The following is a 15,442-nucleotide window of genomic DNA, read 5'->3' as shown; positions in this document are numbered from 1 at the left end:
GCCCTGCAGTATCTAACCCTGCACTACATGCTATCAACCATCCCTTAAATTTAAATATTAGATGAGTGTGAGTTTTAACATGCATCCAATAATCTCTTTAATATCAACATATATCTCTGATTATCTTTTAACTGGAAAAGTGCATCTATAGAAAATCTGTTTTAGTGTACAAAATGGCCACATACCCACCTGTGTGTTTCTGAGAGTTTAGCATTTTACTTCAATTTTGCTAACCCCACAATGCTATGCATTGGAAGAGAAATATTCAGGAAATCCAAGTGTCAAAATACATAATATAATTTTTGAGTATACCATTTTAAACTACTACTTGCCCTTTCCCTCAAAACATCAAGCACTATATGCAACAACAAAACTGTGACTTTTGACACATGTTTACTATAAAGATAGTATCTCCTATTACCATTTAATAACACAACTGTATTGATTAGTGTTTATCCTCTGATAAGATAATTAATACCATACCATCAAAACAGCTGTCTAGGTGGCACAGCAACTTACTTCAAATTTAAATAAATGGCACTAATTATGCAATTATGCTCCTCCATAGGAAAGTGCTATTTATTTTATTCAGAGTAATCTAATACTGAGGTAGTGCATTGTGGAGGTGAAGTATATAAAAAATCTAGAACATGTCAAAAAACTTTTTTCCATATAAAGTTTACTTTGTAGGCCTAGATTAATACAATATGGCATTATCCAACTTTTATCATCAAAATAAAATTACAACTTTACAATGCTAAAGCTTTTACTGAAAAATAAGAGAAATATACATGCCACAATGGTCCTATTTAAAACAGTAATAAACTATCTATGACCAAAGTGCTCGCTGCAGACCAGCAAGATAGTTATAATCTGCCAAATGCCTCCATATAATACGGGACATTCTCCACTTTCGTATTTTCCCTCGCGCTCTTGATGTTATCACACAACGACCATGGGCATAACTTAAACAGCTCCGACGCGGCAATGCAGCAATTTCAGCATCAGCACATTCCTGTCAAGACATCACACAATATAATGTTAAACCTTAAGTTTTATTTTTTATTAAAAAACATGTGTCAGATAATTTTAAATTAAAGTTAATAAATATACAATATACTACATATATAGATACCTTTACTTATTTTCTGTATAACTAAAAAATTCCCTATTGGTAAGCAAGCTTATCAATAGGAAATAGTTAAACAGAAAATATGTAAAAAGGCTCTATAATACAAAGGGAATTGTTGAGCCTGGGCCCTCACTGTTAGTAACAGAGTTTGCAATCATTTTAGATCAGTTATACATGGCAAAAAATGCTAGAAAGTATAACTTAATATACAGTAAACTCCTGTTATAACACTCCTGCTTATAGCACTCTCACAATTTTAATGATCTTTTCTTGTGGCCCCCCCCCCCCAAGGCCAATCTGTATGAAGTTCCATACAATTTTTAATGTCTATAATGCTCCCATTAAAAACATTTTCCCACTTATATTACCCTTTTAAGGTACCAAGAAAGAATAAACCTAGATATAACTCTCCTTCCTTGGCCGACCGGGCTAGCCGAGTGGGTAAAGTACCTGCCCGGCAACCCAAAGGTCGCGGGTTCGATTCCCGCCTTGGGCTTGGATCAAAGTACTGCAAAAACCTTGGGAGGTGCAATATGGCCACAGAAGCCGATGCGCCAACAACTACCAAAAACAAAAACATAACTCTCCTTCCTCTGATTTTTGGTTTAGGGAAAGTGATGATGGAGACTAAATTCAACAAATTGTTTATGGTGCAGGTGACATTTATTCATTTCAAATTTAACTCAGAGGTTTAAAGTTAGAATGATAACTCAACTATTCAGTGTCTAGTCATTTATCATTATATTTACATGCATTTTCTCCTCAGCATTTTTTTTTTAATTAGCACTGTTTATCTGCTTTCTTTACTAGCACAGTAATCAGTGTCTTTTTGTGTGTATGTTCAATGCAGTATCGATAAATTTTAATGACAGCATTATTATTATTATTATCGTTATTGCTCTTATATTATTTCTCACTGACTGGGGTGTTCCACCCCATGACAGGTTGCTACCAAGTAGACAGGGTGGCTATTATTATTATTATTGCTCTTATATTATTTCTCCCTGGTTGGGGGTTCCACCTCGTGATGGGTATTGCTACCAAGTACACAGAGTAGTTGTTATTTCTGACGTTACTGTTGTTCGAGGAACTCGACCTTGGGATGGATGGGATCTATCCAGTTCTATTAAAGGAGGCAGCAAAGGAAGTAAGCAAACTCTTAGCCATAATCATGAGAGCTTCCTCGGACTCAAGGGAGGTAGCCATGGACTGGAGATTTGCAAATGTGACCCCAATTCACAAAGGAGGATCAAAGGGCAACACAAGTAATTATAGACCTGTTAGTTTAACTTCTGTTCCAGGGAAATTAATGGAGGCACTGTTAAAGAAGCACTGCAGGATCATCTAGACAAGACTTTAGTTATAGCTCGGACAGCATGGGTTTGTTAAGGAGAAGTCTTGTTTGACCAATTTGATTGGATACTATGATGTGGTGACAAAGGAACTAGATGCAAAGAATAATTTTAATATATATTTGGACCTTAGAAAGGCTTTTGATACTGTTGCACATGGAAAACTGCTGCACAAATTGGAGCAGTGCAGCATTGGAAGCAAATTGCTGCTATGGATAAAGGGATGGTTGAGTGGGAGAAAAAAAAAGTGGTAATCAATGGGCACTGCTCTTTGTGGACTAATGTTAATAGTGGAGTCCCTCAGGGTTCAGGGTTGGGTCTATTGTTGTTTTCTGTATGAAATGATATTGATGATGGTATATTAGGCTTAATGTCCAAGTTTGCAGCCAATATGAAGGTTGGCAGGATTGTTAATGACACTAATGACAGTATGTTGCTGCAACGGGATCTAGAAAAGTTGAGCAGTTGGGCTGAGAGGTGGCAAATGAAGTTTAACATTGACAAATGTGAAGTACTACATATGAGAAGCATTAACCCCAGAGTAACGTATCAATTCTGCGGTTCTACATTGACAGTGGTAGAGAACGAAAAGGACCTGGGGGTAATTGTGCAGGCAGATATGAAGTTTTCTGAGCAGTGCAGACAGTCTGCAAGAGTAGCTCATGGTGTTGTGTCAATGATATACAGGAATTTTTCTATCAGGGATAAGGAGGTGATTATCCCCTTGTATAAGGCGATGGTCAGGCCACACCTTGAGTACTATATACTGGTCTGGAGGCCTCATTTTAAGAACAATGTAGACCTGTTGGAACGAGAACAGAGAAGGGCAACAAGATTAGTGAATGGAAAAAAGGGTTGCTCTTACCAAGAAAGGCTTAAAAGGTTTTGCAGATTAAAGTGTTTGGAGACTAGGCACCTGTGAGGTGATCTGATTGAGATGTATAAAGCCTTGAATGGTTTGAGCATGCTCAATGCTGATGAGATTCTTTCTCTTGCTCAGAACAATCACCTGAGAGGGCATAAATTCAAATTGAGGAAAGACAGTTGTAGGATAGATGTGTGGAAGTTTGCCTTTAGCCAGCGGGTAGTTGATTGGTGGAACAGACTTCCATCTTTTGTTGTGAAAGTTGATAGCCTAAATAAATTTAGGGCTGAGCTGGACAGGTATTTGGAACGAACGGAGGGGTGAAATTGGAGCGGTTTTTTTTTTTTTTTTTTTTTGGCTGATGCTGCATAAGCTTGCTTTCTTGCATCATATGCTTCTACTAATGCTAACGCTCTGATTATCCTATAGGTGTTCAGGATTGTGACTTTCTGGAGTTCCTTGTAGGTGTTTGCTGGGAGACCTATTGCTGCTAGGCTGTTATGTACAGTCTTTGGCACCATACCTGTAGTTGACACGATGATTGAGATGGTCACTGCTTGTTGCATATACCACATCTCTTTGATCTCCTGTCTTAGGTTTGTGTTTGTGTCATTGTTATTATTATCCTGTTAATACTATATTTATCACATTTATAATACTCAAGATATATTTGGTTTAATTTAATAACAACTTTTTTAAAAATCTTCATTCTTTTTAATGATATAGAAAAAGTGCAAAAGTACATTAATTGTGAAGATTGAAAACCTAAATGTACTATACTTGTATTCAATTTACATAGAAGCCACTGTTTTATAAAAACTACAAAAAAAAAAAAAAAAAAAAAAAGCGAGAGAGAGAGATTAGGTTACATTCATTTAGACACAAAAGAACTTGTATCACACAAGGGAACCTCAGGGTAAACAATGTGTATTACGTTTGAAGGGGACAGGAAAAGCATGAATTATAGCTAGCAATTGAAAAATGCAAAAAAAAAAAAAAAAAAATGATTAAAGTAAAAGTCAAAAGAAATATAGGCAAGACCAACATAAGAAAAATTCACAGAAATCAATCTTCCAGATTTTGATGGGAGGGGGAATCAATCTGAACAATTAATTTCAAAAGAGTGTGTAGCAGGGTTCTCATTTCCTGTAATTACTTTGTATAAAGTGCAAATATTAAAATTATATTATATAGGTACTAAATTTTTGTAGATCAAAACATTAAGCTAATTTGAAATGAGTTTCTGCATTTCTGTGCTTAGAATGTTTTTGGCCTATACTGTGTTTCTATTGGAACATGAAGCAGTCTGAGAAGCAAGGTGCCAGTAATTTCAGATCAGCTGGGTTCCTCATGGCACAAGCAAATACATGGGTTGTGTTAGGGTTACTAAGCATAAAAACAGGTGCAGATATACTTGCATGTACACTAATGCTAGGAGCATAGTAAATAAATTTGATCAAGTTGTGAGGATATTGTAGACATGGTGTCACTCAGACATAAGGAATGCAGAATGTACACAACATGTACAGAAAGGACATACAGGACAGGGGAGAAGAAGGTGTTATGTTCTTAGTTAAAAATCTAAGGCTGTGCATCCAGCTGACATAGGTGGTCAGTGAAATGTGGAGTCAGTCTGGAGTGACATAAGCACTAGGAAAAAAAAAAATGAGTAGGAGTCTTGTTATAGGTCTACCAACTGTAATGAGTACAATGAGCAACTGTACAAACTAACATTTGACCAGTAAATCAGAATGTCTTATAATGGGGGGGGATATTAACTTTCCAGATATTGACTAGAACTTGTGGGTTGGTCACTCACACACTAGCAAGATTTTGTAGATTTAGTGGGGGACTGTTTCCTTCACCAGCAGGTTAGAGAGGCAACAAGAAAAAGCAATACTCTTGATCTGATTATCAGCTGTAACTTTTCATGCATTAAGAATCTGCAGATAAACGACCCAGTGATCACAGTATTGATGTGGGATTTACTTAAAGATACAACTACTGTCAAGGGCAAAGGGAAGGTCTTTTGCTTTTTTAAGGATGACTACAGTGGTCTTAGGCAGTTTTAAAATTCTATGCAGCACAACCAATTGTTAATGTTACCAACAGCAAATTCTTAAATTCTAAATGGAAAGTATTCAAGACCATCTAGGCAAGAATGCATTTAAACTACAATAACAATACAGATTTGCTAAGGGGTGATCTTGTCTGACAAATCTGTTTGGATACTATGATGCAGTAGCAAAGCAATTGGATGCAAAAAATAAATTTCAGAAAAGCTTTTTATATTGTTGCACATAAAAGACTGCTATACGAATTGGAGCAGTGTGGCATTAAGGACTGGTTACTTTAACAGATAAGGGGATGGCTGAGTGGGAGAAGACAGAGAGTAGTTATTAATGGGGATTACTCTTTGTGGACTAATGCTATTAATAGAGTTACACAGAGTTCAATGGTAGGGGCCATTGTTATTTTCTGTGTTTATTAATGATACTGATGAAGGCATATCAGGTTTCATGACTAAGTGTGCAGATGATACAGGAGGTTGGCAATGAGATTAATGACAGTAATCAGGGTATGTTATTGCAACAAAGAACTACACAAATTGGGCAGAAGAGCTTAGAAGTGGCAATTGAAGTTTGCATTGCATTGACAAATGCATGGTACTTCATATGGGTAGCAGTAGTCCCACATTAATGTATCAACTGTATAGTACCACACTCAAGGTAGTGGAAAATGAAAATGACTTGGGGTAATTGTGCAGTCAGATATGAGTTTTATGAACACTGGATACAGGCTGCCAGCACAGCTCACAGGTTTTGTCAATAACATACAGGAACTTTGCTACCAGGGGTATGGAGGTGATTGTCCCATTGTACAAAGCAATAGTTAGGCAGTATCTTGAATACAGCATACAGGTCTGGAAGCCTCATTTTAGAAAGTATGTGGATCTGATAGAATGGGTGCAGAGAAGGGTAACAAGACTGGTGAAAGGAAAAAAAAAAAAAAAAAAGGGTGCTCTTACAAGGAAAGGCTTCAATTCTGCAAACTGCATCACCTGAAGAATGGGCACCCATGAGGAGATCTGGTTGAGGTGCTTATGGCTTTAAATGCCTTCAGTCGACTGTTGGAATAAACTCCCACCTGGCGTTGTCATGGTGAGTAGTTTAATAAATTCAAGGAAGAATTAACAAACAATTAGAGTGGACGGACAGGTAATATGGTTTTCTATTTTTTATTTTTATGTGAAAACATCTTCGACGGAACCTAGGAAGTAAAACCGATTGGTTACGAAAATGCGAGACGGAAATGACACAAATGACGGCACTTTCTAGGTTATGCCAGTTACTTCAGTAGAGTAATTTTTTTATTTATTTATTTTTTTTAATGAAAACCCCAAACACGAGAAGTATTAGAACCTATAGTACTTAGTACCATGCTTGGGTCGGAGGATGAGAAGACGAAAGAAGATATTTGCTGAAATTAGACTTGAACTTCTGTAGATTTTTGTTTTCTGGAAGGTTGTTCCAGAAAACAGCAGTTGAATGAATAAACGAGGAAGATGAAAAGTTGGTTCTATGAGTTTGAAGTTGGACAGTAAATAGATGTTGGCTGGTGGCAGCATGTGTTTGGACTGTTGTGAAAGAGAGAGTGGGAATTATAGAAGCCAATTCAGAAGAACAGTGCCAATGGAAGTATCTGTATAAAAGGCATGCAGCAGAAACAGTACATCTATGAGACAGAGTGGAGAGACTCTGTTAGAGTGGAGTCATTAATTAACCTAACTGCCCTCTTCTGAATGGAATCTAGAAGCCTGAGAGAGGTTTTGGGGGCACCACCCCAGATGTGGGAACTATATTCCATGGTAGGGCGGATTTGCAATTTGTACAGCATGAACAGCTGTTTGGAAGAAAAGTTACACCGAGAGCAAAAGAGAAAACCAAGTTTTTTAGATGCAGAGGAAGCAATATTTGTAATGTGCTTGTGTCAAGAGAGATTAGAAGTCAGGGTAATCTCCAAAAGAGATATATCGTTTTGCCTAGAAATCAGAGTGTCACCAAACATAAGCATAGTAGCAGAAGAATCCTTTTTGCGAGATATAAGACAAGAATGAGTTTTAGAAGGATTGAAATCAACTAAGTTGTCTTTGCCCCACTGGAGAATTACCTGGAGATTGGCATTTAAGGAATTGGTAGCAGATATTCGAGAAGTTGAAGCAGATTGAGCAGGGCAAGGTTTCTCAAAATGGAAAGTGGAATGCAATGTGCTATCATCGGCAAAACTATGGATAGGATTTCCAGTCAATGGAAGAAGGTCATTAATATACAAGAGGAAAAGAGTGGGGGGAAAGAACTGAACCTTGGGGGGACATCAGCATTAGTGGAGAAGTTAGAAGACAGAGAGCCATCTACCATCACCCTCAGTGAGCGATCAGAGAGAAAACTGGATAACCAATTACAAAACACAGCTGGCAAACCATAAGATGGAAGCTTGTTTTAAAGACCTTTATGCCAAACACGATCACCCTCAGTTAGTGATCAGAGAGAAAATTGGATAACCAATTACAAAAGACAGCTGGCAAACCATAAGATGGAAGCTTGTTTTGAAGACCTTTATGCCAAACATGATCGAAAGCCTTTGAGATGTCAAGTGCAACTACTTGTGTTTCACCAAACCTTTCCATTGAATTAGTCCATAAATGGGTAACATAAGCCAGAATATCACCAGTGGATCGACACTGATGGAATCCATACTGGCGATCGTTGATCACACAGAAGGTTTCTAGGTAGTTTAAGAGTTGGTTGTTAATTGATTTCTCCATTACTTTAGAAAGAGTAGAAGTAATTGCAATGGGACGATAATTGGATGGGAGGGACTTGTCACCCTTTTTAGGAACTGGCTGGATATGAGCAAATTTCCAAGCAGAAGGAAAAACACCTTTGGAATAAGAAAGTGAAAAAAGGCGGCAAAGGATAGGAGTAAGTTCAGGAGCACAGGTTTTGAGAACAAGTGGAGAAATACCATCATGGACCTGGAGCTTTCTTAGCATCGAGATTTGTCAAAATCCTTCTGACATCCTTTTGACGGAAGACATTGAATGGAGCATGTTGAGAATGGTGGAAGGTGTTTTACCAAGATCATTAATATATGAGCTCGAAGAAAAATGGGATGCTAGCAGGTCAGCTTTATCCTTGGCTGAAGTGACAACAGAACCATCTGGTTTGGACAGAAGTGGGAGCAGAGATGGGCAAAAGTTGCGGCCAATAGCTTTGGCAAGAGACCAGAATGCTCGGCTACCATTAGGGCAAGAAGCAAGTTTTCTACTCTTAGCCTGTTCAAACTCTAGTTTGGACTGATTAATGACTGCTTTACAATTGTTGTGAGCTTTGGTGTAGGCAGAAAATGAAACTGAAGAATTGGAAACAAGCCAATTAAGTTATGCAATGTTCTTCTCTTGAACAGCCTTAGCACATTTATTGGAAAACCAAGGTTTAGATAAAGGACGAGATTTTAAAGTGGAGTGTGGAATAAAGGATTCCATTCCTACAAGAATAATTTCACTGACACAATCTGAGCAAATGTTGACATCAGAAGTTTTGAAACAGTAATCAGACCAAGGAAAAGAAGAAAAGAAATCACGCAAGTCATCCCATTTTGCATTCTTGTAATGCCAAACAATACAAGGTTGGAAATGGCCATGAGATAAAGGCTCCATTGGAGAAGAGACAATCACCAAGTTGTGATCTGAGGTACCTAAAGGAGCACTCACTTCGACCGTTTCCATAGAAGGGTTGTTTGTGAGAAAAAGATCAAGCATGTTGGCTGTATGGTTGGGATTGTCCGGTATTCTTGTGGGTAAATGAACAATCTGTGCAGGGTCATTAGAAATTGCAAAAGCCTCGGCATCTCAACCAGTTGGGTCGGTGTGACTAGAAAACAGAAGCCAGCTGGAATTGTGAACATTAAAATCACCATGGAAAATTACCTCACTGTTAGGAAAGTTGGACTGGAGAAAGTCAAGTTGCAAAGAGAAGAAGTCAAAGAGCTCCAAGTAATTAGTGGAGTTGGGAGATTGGTAGAGACAACAGATGAATTTGACACAATGAGGTAGAAAGATTTTAAGCCAGAGAAGACTGAAAAGTGGAGATTCCAAATTACCAGGTCTCTGACAGGGAATATCGAAACGGATATATGCATACGTACCATCTTTGAGGCAAAAGGAATCACACAACGAATAATTTGGGCAACTGAGATTAGCAGTAGTTGAATCAACTGATAACTGAGATTCTATCAGAAAAAGTATATGGGGTTTGGCAGACTGCAAGTGGAAATGGACATCGTTGGGATTAGAATTGAGACCACATATATCTGTGAAATGAACTAGGAAGCGTTTGGGAGGTTTAGATCTTTTCACAGATGAGCTTACTCTATTAGTTTGACAATTCATGGTGTATTCAATAGTAAGGAAAAGTGGGGGGAAAGTAAGGAAAAGCAGTAGTTGAATCAACTGATAACTGAGATTCTATCAGAAAAAGTATATGGGGTTTGGCAGACTGCAAGTGGAAATGGACATCGTTGGGATTAGAATTGAGACCACATATATCTGTGAAATGAACTAGGAAGCGTTTGGGAGGTTTAGATCTTTTCACAGATGAGCTTACTCTATTAGTTTGACAATTCATGGTGTATTCAATAGTAAGGAAAAGTGGGGGTGGACATGCTGTATGAAGTAATGAAATTTTTGGATATGGTGTACACATGGTAAGAATATACCCAGATCGTTGACAGACATAACGTGGCCTCGACAATGTCCCCCGCATACACACTACTCGGACTCCTTCCCGTTGCTATCTGGCAGAGTAGAGGTAGCAAGATTATACACTAGCTGATCCAGAAGCCTCCTAAAGAGTTACCAATAGGTTCGGTCCGGTGTACTAACTAGCGGCCGGCCTGCGAACACCGTTTTTGAGCTGTACCCTCGAAATGTAAGGAAGATTGGATTTCACCATGATATTCATCATAACCTCAAAAGTCATCAGGCATACTGCATGACGGAAGAGATGGAGAAGGGTTGACCGGAACTTAGCTCTAGAGACTAAACATGGGTTCCACCACTTCAAGCCACCAATAAGCAAAGTGGTGATATTGCACCGGTTGATGACAGTTATCTACCACCTAGTATTGCCTGGTAACACAGAAGGGCAGCATTCCTCCATGTGGTGTGGGTGCCACACTTCGACCCCTGCTTACATTGGTTCATACCTGGGTGGTCACCCAGTGTGCTTGTGCATGGAGGTTATTTATACCCAGGATTAGTGGGCAGGTAATAGTGGGCATGAGCATAAAGCGTTACATTGTTCATACTAAGTACTTTTTTTTTTTTGGCTTATGATGTATAAGATTGCTTTCTTGCATCATTGCCACTACTAATAATAAAGAGAAAATTTTTTAATTTTTTGGCTGAAAAGTTTTAACCACATACTAATTTACTATTTTGACCTACTAAAATTCAGCATTTACACAATATATTTTTAATATTTGCACTTGATATAAGGATATTACAAAAAAAAGGTCTGTACTTTAAGAGTCTTTTGAAACTGATTCTCCTTGTTGCTTTCCAGTTGGGAAGACTGATTTCTGTGGAGTATAAAATATATTTTCTCACAATTATTAATATATTTCCCAAGTCTGTCTATATTTCATTTGATTTTTACTTTAATACCATTCTTTTCTAGGTTTTTTTCAATTAGGGGAAAATGGAGAGCATGAATCATGCTTGGTAAGGCATAATTCATGCTCTCCATTTTCCCCTTCCCCCTTTTTAACATACCATTAAATTTTGCATACTAATATCAAACCATTCACAGATACAGGTACACTGGTGTCTAACTGAACTGTAACCTATGCTCTCCTCACATGAAGCATAGACAGTAGACTCTCGATTTTCCGGGTTAGATGGTAAAAAAAATTTCCCGAATAATCAATTTCCCGGTTAATCCAAAAATACAGTAAGTACCCAACATACGCAAGAGATACGTTCCAGGAGTTATTACTTAAGTCGAGTTTTACTTAAATCGGGAATGACTAATAAAACATTGCTACCAGGGCTCCCACTCCTGGGTTTTTCCACCCAGATCTGGGTTTTTTGATTGTCATCTGGGTTGATAGGTTTTTTTCACAAAAATATCTCATTATCTGGGTTTTTTCGGTAATTTTTAATTTTAAGTCAAAATTTATTTTTATTTCTTGTAAATACAATAAAATTTAATACATTTAATAACAGTTTACAATTTTCTTAATTTTATATTCTAACAATACTTATCATAATTTGTAATATCTCAAGTGCTTGTACAAAATACTACAAATGTAAAAGGATTTCAAAGTTTTCGCAGGGTTCTACACTATGAAATTACGCTTACATGTTCATACATGTAAGCATACATGATCGTGTTACTAACATGTATGCGCAGCCTATTGAGCAGGCGGAAGGCGGTCTTTACTGCACAGTCTTTCGTGATCGTTCGTGGTATTATTGCATTATTTGGTGTGATTTTTACATTTATGCGTGTACTACATACAGTGATATAATAAATTTAAATTGTAGTGACTATTTCTATTTTATGTTAATGGGTTAGTGATTTATTTTTTATTTTATAGAACATTTTAAATAAGATAACTGCTAATTAGCCATACCCACAAATTGCCCACAATGTCTGAAACTTGTTCCCCACAGAGAAAGATGAGTAAACGGTGGTATACTCAAAATTTTAGAAATGAATGGTTAGAAGATCCGGAATTAAAGGATTGGTTGAAAGAAGATAGTAATGAAAAAGGTGCGTCTTACTGTATTTGTTGTGAAATGAAATTAAAGAATGCCAATAAATCGATGTTACTACCGCATAAAAATACAGTTAAACATAATAAAAGTGCAAATATTGCTAAGACAAGTTCAACGTTAGACACATTCTTCACAAAACGTAAACCTACGGAGAATGAAGAAGTAGCAAAGGCAGAGTTAACAATTGCTGCACTCATTTCTGAGCATAATATTCCATTTGCGCAATGTGATCACCTTATAGAAGCATGTAAGAAAGCATTTCATGATAGCAATATTGCAAAACAAGTTCAGATGAAGGCAACTAAAGTCTCTTATCTTATACAAGATGGCATAGCCTATCATGAAAAAATATACATTTCTAACATATGCAGAAACAACAAGTTTTCAATGATAATAGATGAAAGTACAGATTTATCTTTATCGCAAGTTCTAGCTGTTGTTGTTAGATATTTTGATATTCAAAAACTTGATGTTGTAGATGTGTTACTTTACACTGCTTGTGTCGAAAATGGTACTTTAGAAGGGCTTTATCAAGCTGTAAAAGATCTTTTCATAGAAAAAAACATTCAAATAAGTAACCTTGTTGGCTTTGATAGTGATAATTGTGCCACTATGATGGGTACTAAGAGTGGGTTCCAGTCATTGCTAAAAAAGGATGTACCATCAGTATTTATAATGAGATGTGTTTGCCATTCTTTTGCATTATGTGCTAGTCATTCAGTCAAGGTACTACCATCATATCTAGAAATATTTATAAAAGATATTTCTTGTTATTTTTCCCGTAGTAGTAAAAGATTAAACGAGTTCAAAATGATTCAAGATGTTGTAGATACTGCTAAGCATAAAATCCCCAAATTAGCACAAACACGTTGGTTATCCCGTGGCGATGTAATAAAAATTATTATTGAGCAGTGGGATGCGTTAGTTCTTTATTTTCAGTCTCAATCAAAAATTGACAAAATCGATGGTGCAGGGAATATTTACAATACTATGATCACCAAAGGAACTAAGCATATGTTGTTGTTTTTAGGATATGTACTGGAGAAAATAAACTGTCTGAATATTGAATTTCAATCTGAGCATTTCAGATTGCACTTACTTCATTCAATGGTTTCAATTGAGTATAAAAATATTCTTAGTTTTTTTCATAAAAGAAGTCATTACTTCGTGCAAGCTGGTTGAAATTGATCCAAGCAATGCAATAAATCATAAGCCTCTGAATAAAATATATTTGGGAGGCCGTTATATGGTCTTATTAAATTCAACACCACTTGGTGACAGTGAAAGCAGGTTTAAAAATGATTGTTTAAAATTTCTTGTTGAACTTTGTATGGAAATCAGAAAAAGATTTCCTCTAAATGATGATGGAATTATCGCCAGTCTCAATGTTCTTGACCCAGCAGTGATACATGATCTTGCCAATTCGCCATCCTCAATTTTCCATTTAGCAATGCAGTTCCCTCACCTTGTTTCTGAAGACAAACTAGATCTTCTAGATGATGAATGGAGATCATTTCGTTTAAATCAAGATTTAGATTTCTCTTACAAAACCATCCCTGAGTTTTGGTATCTGTTACGTAATGTAAAAGATGGCTTTAATAATTCTAAATATGAGATTTTATCTAACTTTATGACCAGTCTAACTATTTTACCTCACTCTTCGGCAAGCGTAGAAAGAATCTTCTCCCAAGTAAACCATATAAAAACAAAATCCACAAACTCCCTTAAACCAGAAACTGTGAAAAATCGACTAATGGCAAAACAGGTGATAAATAGATCTAATCAAAATTGCTATACATGGAAACCTAAATCAGAATTGGTAAAAGAAGTCATACAAGGAACTTGTCATAAAAGATACGAAGAACGTTTGAAAAAAATGAAAGAACTTCAAAAAATAAATGTGGAGGGAACTGAATGGGATGAAAATTCTGATTACAATTAAATAAAAGATATTTTTGCATGGTAAGTTTTATCTTATTTGTGTTGCTATACTATATGATGAAAACTAGGTTTTTTTTGGGTTTATTTAAGTTGCAATCTAAGTTTTTTTAAAATTTGTGAGTGGGAGCCCTGATTGCTACTATATCCCCGATATGCCAAATTACAAAAACCACATAATATCTTAAGAAGAATGAAGAAAAATAGTTATATATTTTTAATTAGTTCAATTAAAAACTTTATCTGGGGACAGCAGTGAAGTAGCCAGAGTGGCACATCAGAAAAGAAAGCATTAAAGGAAGCAAAAACGCATGTTATTGTACTGTAAAAACTGATAGTATTTTGTAGCCTTAGTGATTATAGTTGACTTCATTGGTGCTGATCGTTTCAGCGCTTCTCGTATTCTGTCTTTCTCCTTTGTGTTCACTGTTGCCACTGACAAATCTGAATTCCACGCGATACCTGTTAATGTTTGGCCATTTTCGTACATCCTTATTGTTTTCATTTTCCAACTCAATCACTTTCCTTTTCTTGATAAATTTATAAGTACCGTTGTCACTTATTCTCTTAATCGGCACCACAATAACAGTCAAAATTAAATTTTCTGGAAAGAACTTCACCGGGTTAAGGTGAAAACTCACTATTATCACTCCATGCAAGCTCACATTTTACTGCATGACGGAAGACTTATTTAAAAGCACTGCCATAAAACAATAAAAACAATTTGCACTTTCCTGGTTATTGGGCTTTTCTGTTAGTGCAATTCATTATAAACGGGTAGTTTTTTTTTTGTTAGTTGTTGCCGCATCGGCTTCTGTGGCGATAATGCACCTCCCAAAGTTTTTGTATTTTACTCTGATCCAAGCCTGAGGTGGGATTCAAACCTGCAACCTTTGGGTTGCCAGGCAGGCACTTTACCCACCTGGCTAGCCCGGTCGCCAATAAATAAACGGGTAGTAAACTCAATCTCATTGCATTTGCGATTATACCGATAGCTGGAATTCTGTGGGTTTTTACATTATGGTGAAATGTGTGTCTCTTTCACTGAAATCTTTAGTCACATAAAAAATATATAAATAACGTAATGTACGTCCGAAGTTACGTAAGTTGGCAACTTACTGTATCGAAAAATGTTCAGCAACCTATGCAAAAAAGTATGGTGATAGAAAAAAAAAAAGAAAAAAAACTTACCACGCACTACTTGCGTGTCCAATACGATGTTTCCCTTTATTTTTATTGTGACGCGTATGATTTGGTCACCAACATTATAATGGTTCTTTAGAGATTTAACGGATACACTGTTTTCAAGCTTT

The 15,442-nt window shown here is 36.7% G+C and overlaps 1 protein-coding gene across 1 annotated transcript in view; it reads right to left on the bottom strand.

Annotated features, from left to right (window-relative positions):
- Positions 1 to 748: 748 nt before the first annotated feature.
- The window catches only part of mRpS14 (mitochondrial ribosomal protein S14), a 56,840-nt gene continuing 42,146 nt past the window's right edge, over positions 749 to 15,442 (bottom strand). The window contains exon 3 of the mRNA XM_090388722.1: positions 749 to 1,015. Within this exon, the coding sequence (XP_090244848.1) occupies positions 830 to 1,015 (186 nt within the window). The 3' untranslated portion in view covers positions 749 to 829. The remainder of the gene's footprint in view (positions 1,016 to 15,442) is intronic.

This window comes from Mastigoproctus giganteus, chromosome 14, assembly GCF_048544385.1.
Source record: "Mastigoproctus giganteus isolate SK-2022 chromosome 14, ASM4854438v1, whole genome shotgun sequence".
Lineage (NCBI taxonomy): Eukaryota > Metazoa > Arthropoda > Arachnida > Uropygi > Thelyphonidae > Mastigoproctus > Mastigoproctus giganteus.
Note: the sequence above shows the minus strand (reverse complement) of the source record. Positions and strands in the feature narration are given on the sequence as shown.